The sequence below is a fragment of the Heterodontus francisci genome, chromosome 14 (genome assembly GCF_036365525.1).
Source record: "Heterodontus francisci isolate sHetFra1 chromosome 14, sHetFra1.hap1, whole genome shotgun sequence".
NCBI classification, from domain to species: Eukaryota; Metazoa; Chordata; class Chondrichthyes; order Heterodontiformes; family Heterodontidae; genus Heterodontus; species Heterodontus francisci.
Window position 1 is genome coordinate 103,348,585 of NC_090384.1, and position 20,709 is coordinate 103,369,293.

The 20,709-nt window shown below is 43.5% G+C and overlaps 1 protein-coding gene and 1 pseudogene across 1 annotated transcript in view; both read left to right on the plus strand.

Annotated features, from left to right (window-relative positions):
• Positions 1–2,674: 2,674 nt before the first annotated feature.
• LOC137377372 (U6 spliceosomal RNA) lies at positions 2,675–2,771 on the plus strand (annotated as a pseudogene).
• Positions 2,772–18,252: 15,481 nt separating this feature from the next.
• Positions 18,253–20,709, plus strand: part of olfml1 (olfactomedin-like 1) — a 40,704-nt gene continuing 38,247 nt past the window's right edge. Inside the window, exon 1 of the mRNA XM_068046638.1 lies at positions 18,253–18,610. Within this exon, the coding sequence (XP_067902739.1) occupies positions 18,479–18,610 (132 nt within the window). The 5' untranslated portion in view covers positions 18,253–18,478. The remainder of the gene's footprint in view (positions 18,611–20,709) is intronic.

Below are 20,709 nucleotides of genomic sequence, written 5' to 3' on the forward strand. Positions count from 1 at the left end.
TTCCATTCTGCCCCCTTCCCATCCTGGCCTCCTTCTGTGCTATTATTCTCTGACACCACACAGCTGAGCTTTCAGTGAAAATATTTCATTGAACCGCCAGAGAGCTGTCAAAGCTTTCGAAGCTTTCCAAAAAAAAAAGTTAATGTCCAATTACTTGGTACAGAAGAAGAAAAACAACATTTCTGAGCGGAGCTGATACTTTAAAAAGAGCATGGTTGTTTTGTCAAAGAGTAGGAGAAAGGAACATTTACCCGACATTGCCAGATAGCATCTAATAACGAACAAATCACAGCTGGCTAAATGGCACCACAATGTCCCAGACACTAACTGCAACATGCGGACATGATAAGTATTAATGAACCAAACAGCCATCTGCTTACGTGGCACATTTGATGTGTTATGTATTAACGGTCTTTAGAGATAGGGATTATTTGACAAGAATACCTTACTAAAGTAAACAGCTATAAATAGATGCTTGGCCACAGCTACAGAGACTTAATGAGGGTGTGTGAAAGGCATAATAGAGTAACAACTTCCATTTTTCTGGTTTTAGAAAGATCAGCTTGCTTTATTAGTGGTGATCTCTTTCTGTACATTTTCAAGATCCACATCTATTACATGCTATTGTTACCAAATAAAATTGTTCTGTGTTGGGCAGCTTTCTTTTCCGAATTCATCTTGTCACTTTAAAAATCAGAGTACTCACACATCAAATTGCAACAATGGAGAATCCGGTCTTTAATGAGACATCATACTACACTGTCTAGTGTGTGTGCTCAGGTCTCACACTTCACAATTCCAGTATGAGAACAATAAATGAAAGCACAATTCATAAGTTCTTTTTAATGTTAATGTTATCAGTTCTGCTAGGCACAACACATTTCACCTTTTCTTCTACTGTCACCATTTTCAATACAACATTAGCATTAAAAAAGCGTTATGTGTTATGCTATTTATGGCCTGCTTCTATCTTGTAGACATCCAAAGTTATTAAAGTTTAAAGTTACTAACCCACGATTTCTGCCAACTAGAAGGACAAAGGCAGCAGATGCATGAGAACACTACAACCAGTTCCCCTTCAAGCCACACACCATCCTGACTTGGAATTATATCGCCGTTCCTTCACTGTCGCGGGGTCAAAATCCTGGAACTCCCTTCCTAACAGCACTGTGGGTGTACCTACCCCACATGGACTGCAGCAGTTCAAGAAAGTGGCTCATCACCACCTTCTCATGGGCAATTAGAGATGGGCAATAAATGCTGTCCTAGCCAGCGATGCCCACATCCTATGAACGAATATTAAAAAAAAATGTACAGTTGTAGCAAGACTTCCCTACCTTTTTACTCCATCCCACTTGCAATAAATGCCAACATTCCATTTGCCTTCCTGTCTTGAAAACCCCACCTGCCAAGAATGAGGCATATTAATTTCATCATATGAAATATTAATTCTAAACTGTTGCTGGACTGAAAAGATGACTTGTTTAAAGAGATCACAGCAGTGGCTGGAAACATTTGCATTCTAAGAGACTGGAGGAGACAATGGAACTGCTTCCAGATCCAATTAACCCAAATGGATTTTGATCACCAGACATTGAATGTGTAACAAGCCAGCATTCCATCCCCACAACCTCCAACGCCGCCCCTCCCCACCCACCACCACCCCGAGGGTGTCTGCTAAGATGGAGAATCCACAAAAAATACAGGAGAGTTTGTTGGAAAAGCCTAGTCACATGACCAACCTGCTGGCCCAGGGTTTTTGAATTGTGTTCACAGATCAGTTTGAAGACAAGATTGCAATTTGAAGACTAAAGAAAAGGAAGGTCTCTCTCCCTGACTCTCTCTCTCTCTCTCTCATGAATTTCCAGATCCACTGAAGCCACTTAAACCTCAAGAGAGAAGACTCCTACATTGAAACAAGTTTGAAAGCGTGCAGTGGGCCCCAACAAAACAGCAATATTGAACTGTAATCAAAGACTCTACATTGAACTCAAAAGACAATAAATGAACTCCAGCTATTGCTTCAAACTTTTCCCCTTTATTCTTTCTCCTCTTCCATCTCTAATTGAGTGTGTGTTTATCACGTATGCATGCTACTGAGGTCGCATCGGGCATTCGTAGTAGTTTTAACCAAATTAGAGTTTTAAGGTTAATAAACTTACACCTTTCTTTTTTAAATCTAAGAAAACCTGTCTGGTTGATTTCTTTGTCACTACAGTTGGAGAGCAGTGAACAAGGATTCACTGAGGGGACACTAAAACACGGTGTTTTAAAAATTAAACCCTGCTACGGTCAAACCATGAAAAAGCTGAGAGGGAACCCCTAGACCCCATTCTCACCTGGTCGTAACACTTCCTAATTACTTGTTGTGCCTACATGCTAACTTTTTGTGATTCATGTACTCTGTACTTCAGCATTCTGCAGTCTCTCTCCATTGTCCACTTAAGCTCCATGTTCTACTGCCCTCATAAACTCTTCGGATCATTTTATTCCTAGAAACACAAGTGAGCTGATTGACATCTTCCAGACCATCAAAGACATTGATGAGTAAATTTCACACATTCCGTCAGTACCTTTATCTGAGAGGATAGCCTTGCCTTAGACTTACTTCCACAATGCATTCCAGGCTCAGCAGAAAGCTGTTTTAACTCAGCATATGCTGATCCCACAAACAGCCCAACGCAAGTCCCAAAATTGGACTGATATAGAGAAGATTAGCATGGCCCCTGCCCAAGAATGAGACACAAATGTGTGAAGCATTCCATATTTTTATATTCAAGACAGAGGTTGATACATTTTTGGATACAAAGGGAATTAATGGATATAGGCATGGTGCGAATGAAAATGGAATTGAGGTAGAAGATCAGCCATGATCTTATTGAATGGTGCAGCAGGCTCGAAAGGCCAAATGGCCTACTCCAACTCCTATTTCTATGACATCGAGGTACGCAGGTAGCGTGAACTCTCGTTCACCACAAGATCATTTATTGATAAGCTCTGGAACTCCTTCTCTAAACCTCTCAGCTTCTCTCTCCTCCTTTAAGACATTCCTTGAAACCTACCTTTGAACAAGCTAATATCGCTTTGTGTTGCTCGGTGTCAGCTTTTGTCTGATAATCACTTCTGTGAAGCACCTTGGAGCATTTTGCTGCATAAGAGGTGCTATATAAATGCAAATTGTTGTTGTAAATCACTTATTTTAAAAGTGGATGATTAGCAAAGCATTGCAACCACTTCCGATTTCCGGGTCCACAACCGATGTCACTTCTGGGTCACCCTCTGATGATGTTACTTGCTCCCAAAAATTTCAAACGTGTATGAGCTCATTGCTAAGCTGCTGTTAAGAATTTGAATGTTGTCTTCACAGCGTATGTCTTGGCCAACATCTATCCCTCGTCCAACATCACTAAAACTGATTAGCAGGTCATTATTACATTGCTGTTTGTGGGATCTTGCTTTATATTTTACATTCATGGGATGTGAGAATCTCTCATAAGGACAGAATTTATTGAACATCCCTTGCCCTTGGACAGGTAGTGGTGAGCCATCTTCTTAATTGAGTGTCTTGCGAAGGCAATTAAGAATCAACCACATTACTATGGGGCTGGAGTCATATATAGACCGTGAGAGAACATTAATGAACCAGATGGGTGTTTACAACAATCCACTAGTTTCATGCTTACTGATACTAGCCTTTTATTCCAGATTCATTTGTTTGAATTTAAACTCTCCAGCTGCTGCAGTGCGAAATGAACTCATAGCTCCAGATTACCGACATAAAAACATGACAATTATCCTACCATATCCATGCTGTGCATAAATTGGCTGAACCTATCTACATTACAACAATGACTACACTTCAAAAAGTAATTCATTTGCTGTAAACTGCTTTGAGACATCCTGAGGTCGTGAAAGTTCCTATGTAGATGCAAGTTTTTCTTTTTTTCAAATAAAATCAGCTCTGCACCCCATGTTGATAAATGTATTAATAAGTTACCTATTTAAAGAAAAGCAATCAAACATCACACTTAGCCCAAAATCGCTAGACATCCCCTGGCCAAGAGAGTGGGCAGTAAATCTGCAACTTTGTAAGTAACCCACTAAGAGGCGGCTAGCATGGATTAGGATGGTGCACACACACTAAATTGGTTCTTGTCCTTTGAGTGAGTGTCTAACCTCTGCTGGTCACTTAGCTTTGACATTCTAACAACTCAAGAATGAAATATATGGTGAACTGTACATAGAACCTTTTTCCTACACTCCATGTTGTAGGGGGCAAGAGTGGTTATGATACGGGATTAGTACTCCAGAGGCCTGGATTAATATTACTCAACCAACATCACTAAAACAGATTATTTGTACACACTTTATACTACCATATTTTCTGGGCCATAAGACACACTTTTACTCTGGAAAAAAAATTGCTTAAAATTGCCATGTGTCTTATGGCCCAAATTTTACCCCAGTCGCAGTATTTCAGAGTTGCCCACAGTGATTAGTTTGTTGTGTTTTTTTTGTAAGATCTGGTGCGAACCCTAATGGGCACAAAACAAAAATGGTTTTCTTATACTGCAAGATTCAAAGTGGAAGTGGTAAGGTTTTTCCAAAGAGTATGGAAATAAAGCAGCTGAAAGATAGCTGGTCTTCCACCAATTGAGAAAATGGAAGGAACAAGACTTCATGCTGCATTCTTGTTTTTGTTCTGTAATGGTAAATGTAAATATTCAAAGCCTATATACACTGAAATATTTTTTCCTAAATATTTTCCTTTAAAATCCTGTGCCTCTTATGGTATGGCAAATATGGTAATTTGGGTCATTTAAACTATTCAAAGTATATAGAGTATAAAAACAAGAAATGCTGGAACCACTCAGCAGGTCTGGCAGCATCTGTGAAAAGAGAAGCAGAGTTAACGTTTCGGGTCAGTAGCCCTTCTTCAGAACTGACAAATATTAGAAAAGTCACAGGTCATAAGCAAGTGAGGTGGGGGTGGGGCAAGAGATAACAAAGGAGGTGTAGATTGGACCAGGCCACATAGCTGACCAAAAGGTCATGGAGCAAAGGCAAACAATATGTTAATGGTGTGTTGAAAGACAAAGCATTAGTACAGATTAGGTATTAATGCACTGAATATTGAACAGCAGCAAGTGCAAACCTGAAAATAAAAAACTGTGGGTAAGCAAACTGTACAAACTAAGATGAAATGAAATAAATGCAAAAAAAAGATTGTAAAAAATGTAAAAAAAGAATGTAAAAAAAAAAGAAAAAATAACTAAAAATTAAAGTAAAATGGGGGGCTGTCATGCTCTGAAATTATTGAACTCAATGTTCAGTCCGGCAGGCTGTAGTGTGCCTAATCGGTAGATGAGATGCTGTTCCTCGAGCTTGCGTTGATGTTCACTGGAACACTGCAGCAATCCCAGGAGTATACAGAGGCCTGGATTAATAATACCAAAAACTTGCATTTATATAGCACCTTTAATGTAATAAAATTAGTCCCAAAGTGCTTCACAGGAGCAATTATCAACAACAACATGAAGCTGTTGAACTGTTATAAAAGCCCAACTGATTCACTAATGGTGTTTAGGGAAGGAAACTGCCATCCTTACCCAGTCTGGCTTGTAAGTGACTCTAGTCCTACATCAAAGTACTTGACTCTTGCTAACAGCCTAGCAAGCATCTCAATCGTATCAAACTGTTACCGAGGAGGTTCACCAGGATGTTGCCTGGTATGGAGGGCGCTAGCTATGAAGAGAGGTTGAGTAGATTAGGATTATTTTCATTAGAAAGACGGAGGTTGAGGGGGGACCTGATAGAAGTGTACAAAATCATGAGAGGTATAGACAGGGTGGATAGCAAGAAGCTTTTTCCCAGAGTGGGGGATTCAATTACTAGGGGACACGAGTTCAAATTGATAGGGGAAAAGTTTAGGGGGGATATGCGTGGAAAGTTCTTTACGCAGACGGTGGTGGGCGCCTGGAATGCATTGCCAGCGGAGGTGGTAGACGCGGGCACGATAGCATCTTTTAAGATGTATCTAGACAGATACGTGAATGGGCAGGAAGTAAAGAGATACAGACCCTAAGAAAATAGGCGACAGGTTTAGATAGAGGATTTGGATCGGCGTAGGCTTGGAGGGCCGAAGGGCCTGTTCCTGTGCTGTAATTTTCTTTGTTCTTTGTTCAAGGAGTTGGCCCACCATCACATTCTTGGGGCAACTTGGGATGGGTAACAAATGCCAGCCTGTCCCACGTCACGAGAATGTATTTTTAAAAATAGCATTGTTGGAGAGCTTTGAGTTAATTAAGGAGATTGCGCTTGACTAATCAAATTTTTTGATGAAGTAACAGAGACAGTTGATCGGGGAATGCAATGGATGTTGTCTATATGGATCGAAGAAAGCCTTTGACAAAGCACCACATAAAAGGCTGATTAACAGAATTGAGGCTCCTGGAATCGGAGGCCCAGTATTAACTTGGATTTTAAAAAGCCTTAAGAACAGAAAACAGCAAGTCATGGTAAATGGTTGTTTTTCAGATTGGAGGATGGTGGACAGTGGTGCTGCCCAAGGGTCAATGCTAAGATCACTGCTTTTTTTTTGATATATTGGATATTGGATATTGGAATACAGAGTAAAGTTTCAAAATTTGCTGATGATTCCAAACTTGGAGGTATGCCAGACAGTGACGATGACATTAATCAACTGCTCAGGACATAGATAGGCTAGCAACATGGGCAGACAAGTGGCAGATGGAATTTAATACAGAGAAGTGTGCGGTGAAGTATTTTGGCAGAAGGGATAAGGAGAGGCAATGTAGACTTAATGGCACAGTTCTAGTGTGCAGGGACAGAGGGACCTTCAGGTTCTTGTACATAGACCTTTGAAGATGGCAGGACATATTGAGAGAGTAATTGGCAAAGCACATAGGATCTTGAGCTTCATAATTAGAGGTATTGAGTACAAAAATAGGAAGTTATACTGAACCTTTGTAAAGCTCTGGTTAGGCCATTACTAGAATGTTGCATCCAGTTCTAGTCGCCAGGCTTTAGGAAGGATGTGAACGTCCTTGAGAGGGTGCAGAGGAGATTTACTAGAATGATTCCTGGATTGAGGGAATTTAGCTACAAGGTTAGATTGGAAAAGCCGGGGTTGTTCTCCTTGCAGCAAAGGAGATTGAGGGGAGATTTAATAGAGGTGTACAAGATTATGACAGGTTTGGATAAGGTAGACAAAAAAAGCTGTTCCCATTAGCTGATCATACAAGGACTAGGTGACACAGATTTAAGGACCCAATGGGCCAAATACCTCCTTCTATGCCGTCATGACTCTATGACTCTATGACCTGTTGAACAGCTCTGTCCACTGACTGCATAATTATTCGCAGAGCCACTTTAATAGGCCACTTTACAAGACCCCCACTGTTTATCTGGCAAGAGCCCAGCACAACAGCTCAGAATATGCTTTAGGTCTTTGTGTTGCTGACACAATATGAGGAATCTTGTGGACCCTGTTAGAGGCAGCACCTCCAGCTACCTCTGAAATCTGTGATGGAGGGGGCAGGACAATGGGCAGATCCTCCTTGCACTGGGAGTGGCCACCTCCCCAGCACCCAAAGATGGCCTGTCCAGTCCAAGAAGTATGTGTTACAATCAGGTGAGGAAGGGTTGTAGGGCTCCCCTCTTTTCCCTCTCCTTGTTTGACCACACCAGGTTTATTTCTTTTTAAGTGGATATACTTGCCCATTCAGTGAGTGTTTAACTGTTTACGTGCCATGATCATAAAAAGAGCCAATCGGATAGGTTTTCTCAAAGTTAACAAAGAAAGAGGTTAATTTTATTGTACTTAAACCGATCTAAGTAAAACTAATAAAATACACTCCAACTTTCACATAAACACACACACATGCACATACAAATAGGGTACACAGTGGGGAAGGATAAATTGGTTGAATTAAAGTCCAGAGAAATAAAAGGGGTTATACTGTCTGTGGAGGTTGGAGACTCGGCTGGCTTCAGGCTGAATTCAGTGGTCCTGAGGCTTCCAGTTTGATGAGGTAGGCACGGATTCAGTGGTTCTTCAGGAGGTAGCAGTGTGACTGAATTCCTTCGAGAGAGAGATCTCTGTCTGTTCTTTCCAGCAAGTTCTCGACTGTGTAGCTGACAGAGGTTTCTGTCTGTTCTTTCTGAAAAGTTCTCTATCCACAATAGCTTAAGTCTTTAAGCACAGTGAACATCGATCAGTGAACAGACTAATACAATCAAACATAGATCAATTAAACCACTGGTCACCAGAGTCTGCAGCAGGGAATATGCCTCAATGTTCACAGTCAGCAGACAGAGTTTGAATCTTGCAAGGTTTGAGTGGGTCACCTCCACCAGTTTAATATTCAGGTTTCCAGCCGGTGGATTAAAAAATAATCCTTCAACTTAGCATGTTTTCATGACAGAGGGTGGAAGCTGGCCCAACTGAGGAGGGGAGATGGTGGGTGCGTCTAGGTGGGGTCAGCGCAGGAGGTCACAGATTAACCCAACTGCCATTCTCACAGGCTGTGGGTTTTCAGGCCCGAGTATGCTTTGGCGGAACGTTGCTGGAGGTTGAGGCATTTGCAGCCAATATGGGGGCTAAAATTCCTCGTGGCTTCTTGCAATCCTCTGCCGTAACTTTTCGGTAAATGTTACCCATGTGGATCTGCTCCTATGGCAGCTCACCGGCTCGTGAGCTGAGACTTTCTTTTTAAAAGGCTTCTACACCCACTGTCTCACACAATCTGTACACGTCATCATAACTTGGGTAACTTAAACCATTTGGAGTACACTTGATCCTATGTTGCTAAGGCAATTAATGGCTGTATGATTCAACTTGGCAAAGGGACCAGGGGTCCATTGGACTGTGCAATATTTACAGAAAGTACCCCGCACAGCAGGCTTTGAAAACCACTGGCCACAGAAATCATCTGTTTCAGATGCAGATCCTGATTACTACAACCCATGAGCAGTGGTTATGTTATTTGAGATGTAATGCAGGCCAGAAAAAGGTTCCCCTTCCATTTAATAAATAAAACTTTTAACCTCAAAATCTTTACAGTTGAGGCGATTGATTGAACGGTCTAATCTGTATATACAACAACAGCTAAGACTTGCATTTATATAGCGCCTTTCAATTAGTAAAAGCATCAAGGCACTTAACAGGATTGGTTGTGAAACAAAATTTGACAACAGGCCGTGCGAGGAGATATTAGGACAAGTGACCAAAAGCTTGGCCAAAGAGGTTTAAAGAGCATCTTGAAGGAGGTGAGAGAGGTTTAGGGAGGGAATTCCAGAGCTTAGGGCCCAGGTAGATGAAGGCACGGCCGCCAGTGGTGGAGCAATTAAAATCGGGATAGGGCAAGAGGCCAGAACTGGAGGAGCACAGAGCTCTGGTAGGGTTGTCAGTCTGAAGGCAGTTACAGTGATAGAGATTGACAAGATCAATTACAAACCTGCGCAGTCAGCAGCGATGGGTAATCTTAATTACGATTTGAATTCAATGTGCTGGGTGCAATTATAGTAAATGACGCTTAATACATGTAGCTGTTTGATCTGATAGATCAGTTTTCATGAGAGACAAGAGAACAAAAGAATATGATGAGATGAGGTAGATGGAAAGGGAGGAGACTCACGTGGAGTATAAATACCAGAACAGATTAGCGGGGCCAAGTGGCTTGTTTTGTGCTGTGTATTCTATGTAACTCTATCCTATCTAATTCATGTGGTCCAATTTCAGGAGGGAGTGCTGTGAGACTGCAGGTCCAATTTCTGAAACCATCTTTCCTATCCTGCTGAGCTCATTTTCTTGAATTTGGCAGACTTGCTGTTCGGAAACTGTAAAGATTTTTTACAGATTGCCACGTTCCCCTGCAGAGAGAGTGAACCACCAGAGCCCAGCAGACTTCTTTTTAACTCATTCTCAGGCTGTAGGCATCGTTAGCTGTTTATTGTCTGTCCCTGGTTGCCCTGAGAAGGCAGTGGAGGACCTTCTTCTTAAACCACTCTAGTTGTGGTGGTTTCATCCAACTGAGACGTTTGCTGGACCACTTTTGAGGGCAGTCACTGTGATTGGAGTCACATAGAGACCAGACTAAGGACAGCAGGTTTCCTTTACTAATAGAAATGAGTTTTTATGACAATTTGACAGCTCCGTTTTTTTTTAATTCATTCATGGGATGTGGGCGTCACTGGCTATGCCAGCATTTATTGCCCATCACTAATTGCCCTTGAGAAGGTGGTGGTGAGCTGCCTTCTTGAGCCGCTGCAGTCCATGTGAGGTCGGTACACCCACAGTGCTGTTAGGAAGGGAGTTCCAGGATTTTGACCCAGCGACAGTGAAGGAACGGCGATATAGTTCCAAGTCAGGATGGTGTGTGACTTGGAGGGGAACTTGCAGGTGGTGGTGTTCCCATGCATCTGCTGCTCTTGTCCTTCGAGGCAGTAGAGGTCGTGGATTTGGAAGGTGCTGTCTAAGGAGCCTTGGTGCGTTGCTGCAGTGCATCTTGTAGATGGTGCACACTGCTGCCACCGTGCGTCGGTGGGGGAGGGAGTGAATGTTTGTAGATGGTGTGCCAATCAAGTGGGCTGCTTTGTCCTGGATGGTGTCGAGCTTCTTGAGTGCTGTTGGAGCTGCACCTATCCAGGCAAGTGGAGAGTATTCCATCACACTCCTGACTTGTGCCTTTTAGATGGTGGACAGGCTTTGGGGAGACAGGAGATGAGTTACTCACCGCAGGATTCCTAGTCTCTGACCTGCTCTTGTAGCCACGGTATTTAAATGGCTACTCCAGTTCAGTTTCTGTTCAATGGTAGCCCGTAGGATGTTGATAGTGGGAGATTCAGCGATGGTAATGCCATTGAATGTCAAGGTTGTCACTTACGGTGTCAGATTTCTTTTTTAAAAATTCAGATTCATAAACTGCCATGGTGAGATTTGTGTTCATATTCTCTGGATTACTAGTTCAGTAATAGCCAACAAACTATCAAAACCAACATGAGCTTGTGGTTGCAACTTAAGCTAAGTATAATCTACTGAAATTTGAGGGCTAACCTTCTGCAATTAGTCTGCCTGAATTATAGGATCATTTATGTCCACCTGCAATGATCTGCAGTGCCTCGGTTTCATGCCCCAACCAAAAGAAAGCACAACTCACAGTGCAGCACACCCTCAGTATTGCACTCAGAGTTTCAGACTGGATTTTGTGCTCAAAAGTTTAGGACTGGGACCCACAAGCTTCTCGTTGAGAGACTAGAGAGCACCCCACTAACCACAGGGCAGTCGCTTCGATGAGATACTAAAGATACCTGGAGTGGGGTTTGAACTTACAACCTTCTAACCCCATAGATAAGCATGCTACTCACAGAGCTAAAGCTAACACTAAAGAAGCCAACACTCCATTGCCTCACTGCTCTGCTAATATAGGGAGTATGTTGGTTTCACATTGAGTACATACAGATGTCAGCAGGCAGTCCTGCAACGAGCCAACTCTGTGTCTGGCTTGGTTTCCTGATTTTAAAAGAATGTTGGGGGCCAATGGCCATTGATGTGTTTGGTTCTCAGATACAAGAACTGTAGCTCACTCCATTATAACCCCCTGCTAGTATATTCTTCCGTTCGCCCACTTTGCATCTACACACAGATGCTATTTTGATATCCATAAAAACCTTTGGGAGAAGTTAAGCACAGGAGACCGGACGGCTGAGATTTTGCCCTCAAGTTCCTAGTTGTAATGAATAATTGTACATCGTGTGCACTGGCAGATTCAAAACTTGATGGCTCATTAGCTTGATGTGAACTCTTACACAATTCAAATTAAACAACATCGACTTCTGTTTCGCATTACAGTCACTTAGAATTTTTAAAGCACGGTGAAATAAAAACGCACGTGTTATTAATTGAGCACTTATCAACAGCAGCTTGTTTTGTCTCAGCTCTTACCCTAATTAATGTTTTGGGGTCACGTTGAAATGGCAGTAGCTGTAAAGAGGGCACGATTCAACAGAGCATGATGGCACAGAGAGAGTGCCTGCAGCTGATTGGCCAACACCCACATTGTGATACTGCCCAAAACAAATGCCATGTCCAATAAGTTAATGATCTGTATTTCCATTAGGTGTAACGATTCATTCATCTTAGTTGAAAATGGAACTTGCTACCACAAGGAGTAGTTGAGGTGAATAGACTAAACGCATTTATGGGGAAACTAAATAAACACATGAGGGAGAAAGGAATTAAAGGATATGCTAATAGGTTGAGATGAAGAAGGGTGGGAGGAGGCTCGAGTGGAGCACAAACACCAGAATGGACCAGTTGGGCCGAATGGCCAGTTTCTGTGCTGTAGATCTATCTAATCCTACATAACTAAAAATTATTTAAGTTCGTTCACAGTTCATCAGGAGAAAACTAAGGGCTAGATTTTGTTCTCCCCCAGGCATCAGGTTCTGAGGTGGGGAGGGGGGCCTGAAGATGGCTCCGGATGAGGCCTGATCCTCCCGGTAGTGGCAGGGCTCCATGGCGGCACCCCACCCCACCCCCCCACACCTGCCGCTGGGCGACGGGAACACAATTTAAATATTCAAATGAATAAAATTAATACATTTAAATAGACTTACCTGTGATCTTGAGGGCCCGCGTGATCTTTGGTGCAGCGGCCGGCATTCCCGCACCTTCAGATCCCCATCCGGGGAAACACGGCACCACACCGTTGGGGAGGGGGAAGGAGGTAAGTTTATCAGTGCGGTGGGTGGGGGACAGGGTCAAATATATGTAATGGCTGTAGGGGACGGTGGGAAGGGTTGAACCTTAAACTGCGTGCAGTTTGCGGGGGGAGGGGGGGAGATCAGATGTAAAAGGTGTTTTGGGGGAAGGGAAAATAGTTATTCTAATTGTCATCGGGAGGCTGGAAAAGGGGCATTAGAAATTCATTTATTTAATTTTGGGGGTAGGACTTTAAAAATTTAAATTGGGCGGCAGGCATGGCTGCCCTTTAAAAATGGCGCCAGCGCCTGCTCACAGGCAGCTGACGCCATTGGTGGGGACGGACAGCCCGCCCGCTCCATGAGATTGGGATGGGCGGGCCACCCTGACTATTTAAATGAGCCGCCACGCTTAAGATCGCAACAGCTCTTTAGCGTGTGGGCCGCCATTTTTTGAGCTCGCCACCGAGATCGGCGGCAGGGTCTTTAAATCCAGCCCTATGTCTCTACATTAAGTTTCTCCTGGGCTGGGTGCCAGACTGGAAAAGTGTACATCTGTGGGGGAGGTTATAGAGTCGTAGCATAACAACAACACAGAAGAAGGTCATTCAGCCCATCGAGTCCATGCTGGCTCTTTGTAGAGCAATCCAATCAGTTCCATTTTCCCGTTCTATTCTCATAGCCCTGTATGTTTATTTCCCTCAAGCGCCCATCCAATTTCCTGCTGAAATCATTGATTGTCTCCGCTTCCACCACCCTCGTAGGCAGCGAGTTCCAGGGCATTACCACTCGCTGTGTCAGAAATGTTCTTCCTCACATCCCCCCTGCATCTCATGCCCAAAGTATTAAATCTGTGTGCCCAAGTCTTTGTACCATAAGCTAATGGGAACAGCTTTTCTTTGGCTACACTATCCAGACCTGGCATAATCTTGTACACATTTATTAAATCACCCCTCAATCTCCTTTGTTCAAAGGAGAACAACCCCAGCTTTTCCAACCTAACCTTGTCGCTAAAATACCTCATCCCTGGAACCATTCTGGTAAATCTCCAATGCACCGTCCCAAGGACCCTTACATCCTTCCTAAAGTGTGGTGACCAGAACTGGACGCATTACTCTAGTGGGACCTAACCAGAGCTTTATATAGGTTCAACATAACTTTCCTGCTTTTGTACTCTGCCTCTATTTATGAAGCCCAAGATCCCATATGATTTGCTAACTACTGTCTTAATATGTCCCGCCATCTTCAAAGAGTTATGCACAAGGTCCCTCTGTCCCTGTACACTCTTTAGAACTGTACCATTTAGTCTATATTTTCTCTCCCTATCCCATTTGCCAAATTGCATCAGCTCACACTTCTCTGTATTAAATTCCATCTGGCACTTGTCTGCCCATTCTGCTCGCTTTTCTATGTCCTATTGCAGTTGATTGGTATCATCCTCACAGTCTGCCACTTCTCCAAGTTTGGTACCACCAGCAAATTTTGAAATTTTACTCTGTATAGAGTCACAGTGACAAATGGGGAGAAGCGGAACCCACAAGGGAGCGCAGGGCAGCATGGGAAAGACCGGGGAGACCAGGGGAGCACGGGGAAAGCAGGAGAGACCTGGGGATAAATGGGGGGGGGGGGGGGGGGAAGCAGCACAGAAGAACATAGGCCTGACTGAGGGAGCACGAATGAATACAGGAAGTGCAGAGGGAGTGCGAGGGATGGAGGGGGAGGGTAAGGAGGTCAGGGGGAAGAGTGGAGGGGGTTGCAGGGAAGCAGTGGAAGGTCGGAGGAGTGCAAGGGAATGGTCGGGGAAAGTGGGGTAGCACGAGGGAAGGCAGGGGCTTGTGGAGAAGGCCAGAGGAACACAGGTGAGAACTCAAAATCATTAATCAAGGTGATGAATAACAAGAGTCCTAACACAGGTCCCTGTGAGACTCCAATAGCAACTGGCTCATTGCAGAGCCACTACCACTAATAACTACCCTTAGCCCACACAGATCAATTATTTCACTGAGCAAGTCAGCAGCATCTGTAGAGAGAGAAACAGAGTTAAGGTATCAGGTCTGTGACCTTTCATCAAAACTCAAGCCTGCTCTGCCATTCAATAAGATCATGGCTGATCTGTTTGTGGCCCAACTACACTTTGCTGCCTGCCCCCATAATCCTTGACTCCTTTGTAGATCAAAAATCTGTCTAACTCAGCCTTGAATATATCCAGTGGCCCAACATCCACTGCTCATGGGGGAAGAGAATTCCAAAGATTAACAATGCTCTGAGAGAAGAAATTCCTCTTCATCTCCGTCTTAAATGGGAAACCCCTTGTTCTGAAACTGTGCCCCCAGTTCTATATTCCAGCACAAAGGGAACCATCCTCTCAGCATTTACCCTGTCAAGCCCCCTCAAAATCTGATATGTTTCAATAAGATCACCTCTCATTCTTCTAAATTCCAGTGAGTATAGGCCCAACCTGAACAACCTTTGCTCATAAGACAACCCCTTCATCCCAGGAATCAACCTAGTGAATCTTCTCTGAACTGTCTCCAATGCAAGTATATCCCTCCTTAAATAAGCAGACTAAAACCGTATGCAGTACTCGAGGTGCAGTCTCACCAATGCCCTGTTCGGTTGGAGCAAGATTTCCCTACCTTCATATTCCACCCCCCTTGCAATAAAGGCCAACATTCCATTTGTCTTCCTAATTACTTGTTGTACCTGCATGCTAACTTTTTGTGATTCATGTATGAGGACACCCAAATCCCTCTGTACTGCAGCATTCTGCAGTCTCTCTCCATTTTAATAATATTCTGCTTTTCTATTTTTCCCACCAAAGTGGACAACCTCACATTTTCCTACATTATAATCTATCTGCCAAATTTTTGCCCACTCACGTAACCTATCGGCATGCCTTTTCAGACTCTTTGGGATGAATGTTGTGCCCACAGTGGAACTCCCAGTGCCAGGCCGAAAAGGCGGGGAATCCCACCTTGGCCAGCTGGAGCCCCCACCCCAGAGCGATTCTACGGCACCAGGCCAATTAACAGCCTGGCGCCAGGATCCCAGTCCCTTTAAAGAGGGGGATCCCACCTCCAAGAGCTGCTGGCGGCAATCAGACTAAAGGTATCAGCAACACCACTGAGAGCGTTGGTCACTGCCGGTACTTTAAGAGGCTTTAGACCCAGGCCCAGCTCTGCAGCCTGGATCCAATGTGAGTGAGACGGGATGATGGGGCTAGACCAGCAGGCCCCAGCGAGGTGGGGCGAGGGTGAGTAGAGGGGGATGGTGGTTCAGAGAGGTGCAGGTTTTCTTGGCAGGGGCCCTCAGTGGGCCACAGATTGCCTGCGGAGCAGGGGCCCCCTGCCGCCGCTGGTTAAACTCCAACAGCAGCAGAAAGAGGCCTTTAAGTGACAGCTAATGGCCCACTTAAGAGCCTCTGAAATAAAAACAGAAAGTGCTGGAAATGCTCAGCGGGTCTGGCAGCATCTGTGGAGAGAGACAGAGTTAACGTTTCAGGTCTGTGACCTTTCATCAGAACTGGCAAAGGTTAGAATTATTGTAATAAGTTTTAAGCAAGTAAAGTGGGAGTGGGGGAGGGGGAGGGAATGAACAAAAGGGAAAATGGATGATTGGGCAGAGGGCAGAAGAGATTAACTGACAAGGAAGTCATGGGGCAAAGGCAAAGAGAGCGTGCTAATGATATGGTGAAAGACAAAGCATTATTGCAGAGAAAGTGTTAATGACAGAATAATGAGCAGCTCTGTCCAAAAGCACAAACATGAAAAACCAAGTTTAAGGCAGGCACGTGGTAAAAAAAAAATGATAAAACAAAATAAAATAAAATAAAATAATAATAAACAAGGGGCCAGTCATGCTCTGAAATCATTGAACTCAATGTTCAGTCTGGAAGGCTACAGAGTGCCTCATCGAAAATGAGGTGCTGTTCCTCAAGCTTGCAGTGATATTCACTGGAACACTGCAACTGGCCAAGGACAGAAATATGGGCACGAGTGCAGGGCGGAGTGTTGAAATGGCAAGCAAACGGAAGCTCGGGATCATGCTTTCAGACTGAGCTGAGGTGTCCTGCAAAGCAGTCACCCAATCTGTGTTTGTTCTCCCTAATGTAGAGGTCAGGAGGTGATTGTTATGTATTCACTGGTTTGCTGGATGTTTTATATATCTGATTTATCTCAGAACAATGCAGAGATAACATTAGTTCTAAGTCAACAACTAGTTTATTTACAGTACTTAAAAATATCTCAGCACCTACAAAATGTCAGTACAATGTCTTTCAGAGCACAGTCTCTGTTTTTACTAGGCCTTCCAGACTGTTTCTTTAGTTTCAGTTTCGTAATACAATCAAACCCAGATCAGTTAACCCATTGAACATTGCAATGATCTAATAGAGGTTTTCAAGATGATGAGAGATTTTGATCAATTAGATAGAGAAAAACTATTCCCTTTGTGAATGGGTCAATATCCAGTGGTGATAGATTTAAAATCATTGCCAAAAAGTCTAGAGAGATGAGGAGAATTGTACACACTCAGTGAGTTGTCAGAATCTGGAACACGCTACTTGAAAAAACACTGACAGAAATAACAGGAAACAAAATTCCAGGGAGTGCATGGTAAAGAATTGAGACAGCAGGATATGTTCAGCGATGTGACATTCTTGGTTTGGAATGTTGCCTGATGGGGACTGAGCAGTCATAGACAAGCCTCTTGATGCTATACCACCAATTCTGCAGCCTGCAATTCCACCAGGCAAAGATAGGAAGACGGGAACTGAGGACGCCATTCATCCTCTCAAGTATTTCCTGCGATTCAATTGGATCAGAGTTGATCAGTATCTTATCTCCATCTACCCACCTGGGTTCCTTAATCCTTAATACCCTTGCCTAACAAAAATTTATCAATCTCAGTTTTGAAATTTTCAATTGACCCCCAACTTCAAGAGCTTTCTGGGGGAAGAGAGTTTCAGATTTCCACTACCTTTTGTGTGAAGAGGTGCTTCCTGACATCACCCCTGTACAACCTAGCTCTAATTTTAAGGTAAAGCCTCCTTGATCTGGACTCTCTCCAACAGAGGGAATAGTTTCTCTTTATCAACCCTATCAAGTCTTTGAATCATCTTCAACGCCTCAATTAGATTACCCCTTAACCTTCTCTACTCGGGGGAATACAAGCATTGATTACACAGTATCACTAAATGGACCCCATTTCGCCCTCCCAGAAAACTTGACGCAGCTGAAAACAGGAAATATTTTCAAAGCAATTACCAGATGTTGGTCGCTTACTGTATTCTGAGATTTAATTTGCGTCATGTTTAATCATTTTGCTTGCGGTTTCCTCAATGTAAGTATGGTGTAGGATTTGTCTGTGCCTTGCAGTGTAATTGAAATACCATTATTTCTTTTTGTTGCCTTTTGCTGTTTTATTTGGCTGGTTCTGAGCCTGCATGAGTCATTTCTATGCACATGGAAACAATTAGGATCTGGGAAAAAATATCCTGACTCCACGCACAAATGCACCCTACAGACACAGTCCGAGACTTCTGTCTGTTTAAGCTATCAAATACTAACTTACCAGCTCTTGGCACTGAGCATTTTAAATGCATCTGCTTTCTTAACGTCTTCAAAGAAATTTCAAACAATTGTATCTTGTTGCCTGTTTTCAGGACGAGCGAAAACTGAAGGCCTTGATCAAAAGAAACAGTAGGGGTTGGTATTTCATTCTGTCCATTTGAGCTTCTGGGATAAGATTCCCAATCATGATAGATTGCATCCGGCCACCAAGGCTGTTGCTGTTTCTGCTTTTAACCCAAAGCTTTGGACAAGCCCAACGGATGACACAAGATGCTTTGCTCATGCAATACATTGAGAGACGCATCATGCTACTCGAGGTAAGTGATACAGTCACCACCATGTACGTCTCATGTGCATTTGGACTTAGACTGAAAGAAAGCCTATCGCCTTGAAACTTTTAATTGTTAGCATCAATGACTTGCATCTGTATTGCACTGTTAATGTGTGCCTGCGACATTCTTTTATTGGCTATTTAACTGTGTATGGACTGAGATGAGGTGAAATTTCTTCACCCAGAGAGTGGTGAGCCTGTGGAATTCGCTACCACAGAAAGCAGTTGAGGACAAAACATTTTATGTTTTCAAGAAGGAGTTAGATATAGCTCTTGGGTCTAAAGGGATCAAAGGGTAGGGGGCCAAAGCGGAAACAGGTTACTGAGTTGGATGATCAGCCATGATCATAAATGAATGGCGGAGCAGGCTCGAAGGGCCGAATGGTCTACTCCTGCTCCTATTTTCTATGTTTCTATGTCTATGAATTCAATACAGATAAAAGATTTCAGTGGAGCAGAAAATAGCCTTTTCTAAATTATGAGTGGATTTGATAGAGTATATAAGGAGAAACTGTTTCCACCGATGAGAGGGTCAGTAACCAGAGGACACAGAATTAAAGCAATTGGAAAAAGAACCAGAGGTGAGATGAAGAGAAATAATCTTACGCAGCGAGTTGTTGTGATCTGGAACGCGCTGCCTGAAAGGGCAGTGGAAGCAGATTCAATAGTAACTTTCAAAAGGAAATTGCATAAATACCAAAAAACCTTAAGGGCGCTAGGGAAAGAACAGGGGAGTGGGACTAATTGGATAGCTCTTTCAAAGAACTGGCAAAGGCACAATGGGTCGAATGGCCTTCTATGGTGAGTGTAGCACGTTTGAGAAGATTGGGTGACTGTGATTCCCAAAGCTCTCCGCCAATGGGGAAATTCAGTGTGGCTGACACTTAACCGTTCTCCAAAAACATTCAGTTGTATCAGCATAGAAGCAGAGAAAATTTATAGCAAAGGAAGCCATTTGGCCCATAGAGTCTGTGCTAGCCAATAAAGAACTAACCAGCCTAATCCCACTTTCCTGCTCTTGGTCCATAGCCCTGTAGATTATAGTTCTTCAATTGCATATCCAAGTATTTTATAAATACAATGAAAGTTTTTGCCTCTGCCACCCTTTCAGGCAGTGAGTTCCAGACCCCCACCATCCTCTAGGTTAAAAAAAAAATCTCCTTAACTTCCCTGTAATCCTTCTACCAATTGCCTTAAATCTGTGCCCCCTGATTATTGACCTTTCTGCTAACAGAAATATCTCCTTCCTATCTAATCTATCTAGGCTTCTAATATTTTTATACACCTCAATTAATCTCCCCTCAGCCTCCTCCGTTCCACAGAAAACAACCCCAGCCTATCCAATCTTATCTCACAGCTAAAATTCTACATTCCTATCTAGTGTGATCAGATCCTTCCTGACCAGAACTGTATGCAGTACTCCAGCTGTGGTCTAACTAGTGTTTTATACAGTTCTAGCATAACCTCCCTGCTCTTATATTCTATGCCTTGGCCAATAAAGGAAAGTATCCTGTATGCCTTCTTAACCACTTCAGCTACCTGTCCTGCAACCTTCTGGGATCTGTGGACATGCACTCCAAAGTCCATCTGTTCCTCTACGCTTCTCAGTATCCTACCATTTATTGTGTAGATCTCTGAAGGCAGAAGGGCAGGTTAATAGGGTGGTGAAAAAGGCAGATGGGACACTTGCCTTTATCAATCGAGGCATAGATTACAAAAGCAGGGAGGTCATGTTGGAGTTGTACAGAACTTTGTTAAGGCCACAGCTGGAGTACTGTGTGCAATTCTGGTCGCCACATTATTGGAAGGATGTGATTACATTGGAGGGGGTGCAGAGGCGATTCACCAGGATGGTGCCTGGGATGGAACATTTAAGCTATGAAGAGAGGTTGGATAGGCTTGGGTTATTTTCACTGGAGCAGAGAAGACTGAGGGGTGACCTGATCGAGGTGTACAAGATTATGAGGGACATGGACAGGGTGGATAGGGAGCAGCTGTTTCCCTTAGTTGAAGGGTCAGTTACGAGGGGTCACAAGTTTAAGGTGAGGGGCGGGAGGTTTAAGGGGGACTTGAGGAAGAACTTTT